At 52.9% G+C, this 7,355-nt stretch overlaps 1 protein-coding gene across 1 annotated transcript in view; it reads right to left on the reverse strand.

The window, feature by feature from the left end:
• Slc11a1 (solute carrier family 11 member 1) overlaps positions 1–6,421 on the reverse strand; it is a 9,629-nt gene extending 3,208 nt beyond the window's left edge. Inside the window, exons 1-8 of the mRNA XM_005361639.3 lie at positions 6,415–6,421; positions 5,855–5,988; positions 4,187–4,306; positions 2,851–2,957; positions 2,410–2,480; positions 2,028–2,095; positions 1,732–1,887; positions 945–1,103 (exon numbers count right to left, since the gene is read on the reverse strand). Of these exons, the coding sequence (XP_005361696.1) occupies positions 945–1,103; positions 1,732–1,887; positions 2,028–2,095; positions 2,410–2,480; positions 2,851–2,957; positions 4,187–4,306; positions 5,855–5,988; positions 6,415–6,421 (822 nt within the window). The remainder of the gene's footprint in view (positions 1–944; positions 1,104–1,731; positions 1,888–2,027; positions 2,096–2,409; positions 2,481–2,850; positions 2,958–4,186; positions 4,307–5,854; positions 5,989–6,414) is intronic.
• Positions 6,422–7,355: the final 934 nt, after the last annotated feature.

The following is a 7,355-nucleotide window of genomic DNA, read 5'->3' on the forward strand; positions in this document are numbered from 1 at the left end:
AAATATTTTTTAAAAATAAATAAAATGCAGCTTCACATAGGAACTGAGCTTCCAGTCTCTGCGATCAGTAAGAGCCACTACATTCCCGCATCCCCCTCTCCCTCAAAGAGCCCTGCGGTCACGTGAACTAGAAAATAGGCAGGCACGTGCATTTAACCCCAGCATTCTAGATTAAAGAGGCAAGTGGATCTCTGTGAGTTCGAGACCAGCCTGGTCTACAGAGTGAGTTCCTGAAGTCCCCTACACTCCACACTTCTCACGCTAGGCAGTACAGTGACATCCACGGTGGGGAGAGTGCACCCTCACACACTCAGGACCTGCAGCAAGACCTTCCAAGTGCAAGGATTAGGGAATTCCAGCTGCTCCCTGCCCCAACCCTCCCCCACCTCACTCACAAAAAGGGCTCCACCCTATGTAGCACTGACTGGGATTGTGACAGTCCTGTGATGGAGGATTTACTCCTAGAGGGTGACAGACCCAAATCTAGACTCCAGAGAACAAAGAGGAGCTAGTCAGCTCCTGCGTCTAGAGGTCATTTCAGGGGACCCTCCCCAGCCTGGCCTCGGTCATTGGGCATCCTTGCCTGTACTGCTTCAGCTCTGAACCTCCCTGAGCACCCATGGGTGGGTGGCTGGCTTCCTGTCCTCCACATCATCCCTGGGTGTGGTACACACAAGCACAAGGTGCAGGACTCCTAGCACACTCTCCCCTGTGACTCTCGGGTGGTGCCCGGTACTAAAGCAACAGCTCTGTCACTGTTACAAAGTGCTTGGCACTTGCCTCCTGGGAGCTGAGATGATGAGGGGAGAGGACCCTAGAGCCCAGAGTCCCGCAGAGGCTCTGGGGGATGTGGCTGTGGGGCCTGGAACCCGTGGCCAAGCTGGAGGGCAAATGGGATGGCGGGGACACAGATGCAGCTGGTGTGTAGGACCAGCGCGGCTCACCGCTTCCTCGTTGGTTTGCTGGTAGAAGGCCTGACCAAACACAGCCATAACAAAGAGGTTGATGATGAAGGACACAGAGAGGGCGATGGTGGCTTCAATCAGGAAGTACATGTTGGCTTCGCGAATGTCCGCCTGGCGGGTTCTGTCTACCTCTCTAGACTAGGAAGGTCAGAGGTGGAGGGAAGGGTCAAAGTGTTTGAGAGGCTCCCGATGGCCTCTGCCCCCACGTTTATACGGTGGTCCCCTATGTAGTGTCTGGTTCAGGTCCTGGTCAACTGCCCCCTCCTGCATCTTTCCCCTTACCAGAGGTCCATTCCGCAGTGACAGGCTGTGTGAGTGAAGGAAGGGACCTGACCTTTGAGGTCCCTCTCTAACTCAGCCCCGATGTCCCCTGCCCCCTCCTTCTAACACGCTTCATTTTTAACGCATCTGGTTCGTTTCTGCCTCAGGACCTTTGCTCTTGCCGTTTTCCCTGTCTGCAACGGCATCTCCCATCCTCCGGTCTTCTCTACCAGATTTGTTCAGTTTGTTTCTTTGTGAGTACCGTTTGCCATGCACAATTTCTTCCCTGGTTTGCTTTGTCCTTGTCTGCATCCCCTACACTGGGATGCGGATGTTTCTAGAGGCGAAGGCCTTGACTGATCTACACCCCTCTCCTGGCTCCCGGCACACTTCAGACCCGTTATTACATGTGCACTGAGCAGTGGAGAATGGCTCCATCCTTATCTAGGCCCGGGGTCCAGGATCAGACACGGGCTTCCCACCCTCCATCCCTTCCCCCGCTCACCTTGACTAAGGCTGAGTGCAGGTAGATGTTGTGGGGCATGATAATGGCGCCAACAATGCCCACTGCCTGCAACAGCTCAGGCTGACCGCAGCCCGGGCAGGAGGGCAGGAACACGCCCTGAAGAAGCGCTCCCTGGGATGGCCGTGCTACCACATACTGTTGGAAGGAACTTGGTCAGCCCGTTAAAACTGCCCTCCTTTCAACCCCATCCCAAAGGCAGGCAGGTAGTGTGGCTAAGGGCTGTCTCCCTAGACCCCCAGGAAGGGAAGGACGCGTAGCTCTGATTTCTTTCCCACCTCATAACCGAAGGTCAGAGCCATGATAGTAATAAGAAATCCAAAGAAAGCTTCCAGCTTGCGCAGTCCTAGGGGCACGGCAAAGGAGTGTAAGAGAGACAAACTCCAAACCTCTGCCCCGTAAACACTCTGAGTGGCTGTTTGGAGCACTTTATCCCAGGCACTGGGCCAAGGACTTAACATATATTTTCCTCATTGAAACCTCACCACAGCCCTGTGAGGTCCGGGCTGTTCTTTCTCGTGTTGCAGAAGATGAAACCGGAAACCCTTGCTCAAGACATACAACTGGAGTAAGGGGGACCCATGGCCCCGGGAAGAGGCAAGGCTCCATGAGGGCAGCCCTACCCACTCTCATCCCCTAAGAAGAGGGTCTTTCTCTCACCGTAGTTATCCAGGAAGAGGAAGAAGAACGTGTCTACGATGGTGATCAGGACACCGCCCCACAGGGGGATGCTGAAACCACATAGGTCAGGTCAGCCCAGCGTGGGCCAGGTCTGGAGTTCCAACCCTCTGTGGGGAGTCAGGACCCCAAGTGGCCTGGACAGCTAGGGTGAGGGGAGTGTAGGGTGTGCCAAACCTGTGTAGACACCCAGGAAGGGCCAAACCAGGTAGGGGGATCAGGAGTGGCAGGGAGCCCTGACCTGTTTTATGTGACTCGCATGTGTGTGACTTTACACGCGTCACCTCACATTCTGAGAGAGATTCATACCAGCCCTACATGTAAGGAATGGGGGTGATAAAGAAGACACAGGGAGGTCCTTGGCATGGGGAGGAGACAGCAGCTCCTGCCAGCTTTGGACTGAGGTGGGCTCGCTAGTGGTACCGTCCAGCTGAGAGCAGGTTGAAGGAGATGGCCGTGCCGATGACTTCCTGCATGTCTGAGCCCACAATGGCTAGCTCGATGGTCAGCCAGAGGAGGGTGCGGGGCACCTATGGGGAGGAGAGGTTGCTTCCTTAAAAGAAGGCCAGCTGCTGGGCCTCTCATTCTCCCCTTGCCTGGTGGTGTTCTGCGCTGAGCTATGGAACTGCAGGCTTTTACGCTTGTCAGCTGGCTTTAATCCCAGCAGCGCTCAGGAGGCAGAGGCAGGTGGATTGCTGAGTCTACAGAGTGAGTTCCAGGACAGCCAGGGCTACACAGAGATACCCTTTCTCGAAAAACAAAAATAACAAAACAAGACACACTTAAAGGGCTTTGCCATGGGATTTTTACGTCTCGTGAGGGTTTGTGTCCTGGAAGCTTGGTCTCATGTTGAGATGTAGAGAAACCCTTTAGAGCAGAAGACAGACCCGGTGACACAGGCCTGACGTCCCAGAAACCAAGGCAGGAGGAAGAGGACAACCTGGGACAGCTTGGTAAGAACACATCTCAAAAAAATGGTCAAGAGGGCTGAAGATGGAGCTCAGTGTGGTGGTGTTTAACAGGGCACTGATGAGTCCTAGGTCCAATTGTATGTACCCACTCCAGAACAAAGCCAAGCAGAAATTGGCACCTTGAACATGTAGAAATCTGAGCTAATCAGAGTTTTGTCTTTTTTTTTTTCCAATTTGGTTAAAATCACTCAGGCCTGTGCATGCTAGGCGCATGCTCAATCACTGTGTTACACCCCAGCCTAATCTTTTTCTTTCTTTTTTTGGGTGGGGTGGGGTGGGGTAGAAGACCAGTGGTTCTCATGGTTATTTAAGCCTGGCTGAAAGCTTCTAGAAGCAAATGACTGCTTTGGAGAGCCCATGGTGTGGGGAAGGGGCTGTCAGCTTTAGTGACACCTTCTGCCCTTGAGACTTCAGCCCTTCTGACTCCTGACAGGGTTAAATTTGGAAAGGGCTAGAGCTGTAACTCAGTGGGAAATTGCTCATCCTAGCATTAGGAGCTCCTGGGTTTAATCTCTAGTTGTGAAAAAAAAAAGTAACCAAGTGAATGAATAAAACAAAAATCCCTTTGAAATACCTCATGGTGTAACTTTGGTGTTCCCCAGCCCAGCAGTGACGAGGCCTGAGCTACGTGACTATGAACTGAACTGTGTTTTTCTTTGCCAGCTGGGCTTGTGATACCCGGGAGCTGATGACGTATTTATTTTAAATGGAAGCTATAAGGAGCTGCTCAGGGTTTGAGACCCATAGGTGTTGCCCGTCCATGAGCCCTCTGTCTCTTCCTGGCTCACCTTAGGGTAGTAGAGATGGCAGACTTCACCCAAGTCCTTGCCTGTCACCACGCCTAGCCGGGCAGCCAGCCTCTGGCAGAGCAGGCCCAACACGGTGGCCCATAGCAGCACCCAGAGCAGCTGTGAGGGAACAAGGAGACCCTCAGCCAAGACAGCGCCTCCTGGACAGAGAATAGGTGGGGTGGAAAGACCCCCTGCAGTACAGTCTCCTTTCTGGAGGGGCTTCCCAGGGGACATCCTCCCCAAATCCCCACACACACACAAGCTTGACACTTGAACTTAATCCCTATTCCCAGGCAAACCACCCATGTATGGTCTTAACCAACATGCTGCGGCCCTCCCCACAGAGCCAGCATAGACGCCCAGCTTCAATACTTTAAATCCAGCCACAGCACCGGCTTGAAGGTCCGACTCAATGTTCCCTGGGTCAAGGAAAGCGATGCTCATGAGGAAGCCAGGCCCTGTGAAGGCCCACAGTTTCCTCAGGCTGAATGTGCCCTGCGGGAGCAAGCAGAATCAGGCCATCTTAGATGTGGGGGTGGTGGAGGCTGGCCTTGGCAAATTCAGCCCAGGCTAGCAGGCCCTGTCCTCCATCACCCACATGGTGCTGCCCTCCACCCTGAGGAACCAATGGGATATGCTGAGTCACTGTGGCTCTGCCGTTTTGGATGGGTCACGTTCTGCCGCTGGCCTACATGTGACTTGCCTGCCTCTTGCATGCTTGTCATACAGACCTCAGAGTCCCCAGGGAGGGACCTAGTTGTAATTAAACCTCCCGGTTCCAGATCCTCCTCCCCCAGCCTTTCTCATACCACAGGCACTGATCTCTGGGGACCACTGAGGTCGCAGTCACTCAACCCTGTTTCTGGGTTTGACCTGTCGGGCTAGGAATCTGCTTAGAAGGTGGCAGCAGAGACTGATCCAGTGCCCAGAGGGTAAAAGCACTTGCTACCAAACCTGGAACCCACATAGTAGAAGGAAAGACCTGGTTCCCCCAAGTTGTCCACTAACCTCCACATGCATGCTACAGCATGGGCGCACCTACACACGCACACACATGCATGCAATAGCCTGGACACACCTACACACGCAGACACATGCATGCAATAGCATGGATGCACCTACACACGCACACACATGTATGCAATAGTTTGGACACCCCTACACACACACATGCATGCAATAGCATGGATGCACCTACACACACACACACATGCATGCTACAGCATGGACACACCTACACACGCACACGCATGCATGCTACAGCATGGACACACCTACACACGCAGACACATACATGCAATAGCATGGGCACACCTACACACGCACACACACAAATGCACAAAAATAAACAATGTGATCCATTTTAAAAAGAAAGATTATGGCAAGACTGGGTAGCAGCATCCTAGAATCAGCCGGATGCTTCTCTTTTACCCCGTGCTCTCCCCTGGGTGGTTCCTTTCTCTAGTGCTAAAATGGTCTCGGGCTCTTTCCCCTCATGGGAAAGCTGAGGTTCTCTTGAGAACCATGTGATTATTTTTCAGATAACTCCAGAGTACCCAGGCAGTCACTGTTGTGGGTCACAGGAAATGCCCCCTCCCAGGACTGTAAGATCTCAGAGGATCTGGTAGACCCCGGAAGCCCTCAGGATGTTGCCAGCATTCCTACCTGCTCTGTGCTGGGGATGGGAATCTTCTCATTCAAGTAGGTCTTCTGGGGTGGTACTTGCTGAGGTGCTGGGCCTGGCAGGCTGGAAATGGAGCCATAGCTAGGCCTGCTCAGCCTCTGGGGGCTCTTGTCACCTGCAATGGACCCCAGGATGCTAAGCGGGAGTGACTTTCTTCCAAGAGCCTAGGATTCCAGCTACCTGCCTCCTCCACCAACTCCACCCCCTCAACTGGCCATTTCATCCCTGTGTCAAGTAGAGAGAGGTTTCCAGAATCACTTCCCTCCCAGTGAGCATAGAACTTCTCCAATCTAAATCTCCTGAGTCAGGAGATTTGTGAGACATGAGGCCCAGAGAAGGGCAAGCTGAGGCCCCCAGCTCAGCTGCTCAGGCCCCATGCTCTGCCTGCCCCCTCAGCTTTAATCCTCAGAACTGCCTGACTCCAGTGTGTCTGGCAGACTAGAGCCCCCACAGAGACCATAAGTCCTCCTTGCTGCCTCAAATCTCCTCATTCACCCTCCCCCACTCAAATTACACTAGGTTCCTAGAGGTCAGCACTCACGAATCATGAGGACGCAGGTGTCTGACACAGTCTGTGTATGTCAGCAGGCCCAGCAGCGTCTCAATCTGTCCCCTTCTATGGGTGCTGGTACAAGTGAGTAAGAGTGGGGGAACCCACACCCTTCCCATCCTTGCCGGACTCCCATGCCCACAATTTCACACACTCGCTGTTTCGAAACACCAAACACAGAAGTGGCCAGTGGTGGCGGAAGGAGCTGGTAACCCACAGCTTTGCCCCTTCTTCCTCTCCTGGCCACCCTGTGCCCCATTATATCTCTGGTCTTGTTCCAGTACCCCAAATTACCTCTGATTTCAGGTACTTCCTGGCTTTTGGGGTATTAGTGGTCACATCTCATGGTAGTCACTCACCCACTACACACAGACACACACTCTCACACACATTCTCACACACACACTCACACACACACACTCACACACACACTCTCACACACACACTCTCACACACATTCTCACACACACATTCTCACACACACTCTTACACACACACTCACATACACACTCACACACATACACTTACACACACACTCACGCACACACACTCACACATATCACTCACGCACACACACTCTCTTACACACACACACATCACACACAGAGACACACTCTCACACACATTCTCACAAACACATTCTCACACACACTCTTACACACACACTCACACACACACTCACACACACTCTCGTAGACACACACACTCACACACACTCTCGTAGACACACACACACACACTCTCTCACACACTCACACACACATCACACACACTCTCACACACACATCACTCACACACACACACTCACACACTCTCTCATACACTCACACACACATTACACACACTCACACACACACTCTCACACACACACTCACACACACATCACTCACACACACACACTCTCACACACACACTCACACACACACTCTCAC

Source organism: Microtus ochrogaster, linkage group LG4, assembly GCF_000317375.1.
Source record: "Microtus ochrogaster isolate Prairie Vole_2 linkage group LG4, MicOch1.0, whole genome shotgun sequence".
In the NCBI taxonomy this organism is placed as follows: Eukaryota; Metazoa; Chordata; class Mammalia; order Rodentia; family Cricetidae; genus Microtus; species Microtus ochrogaster.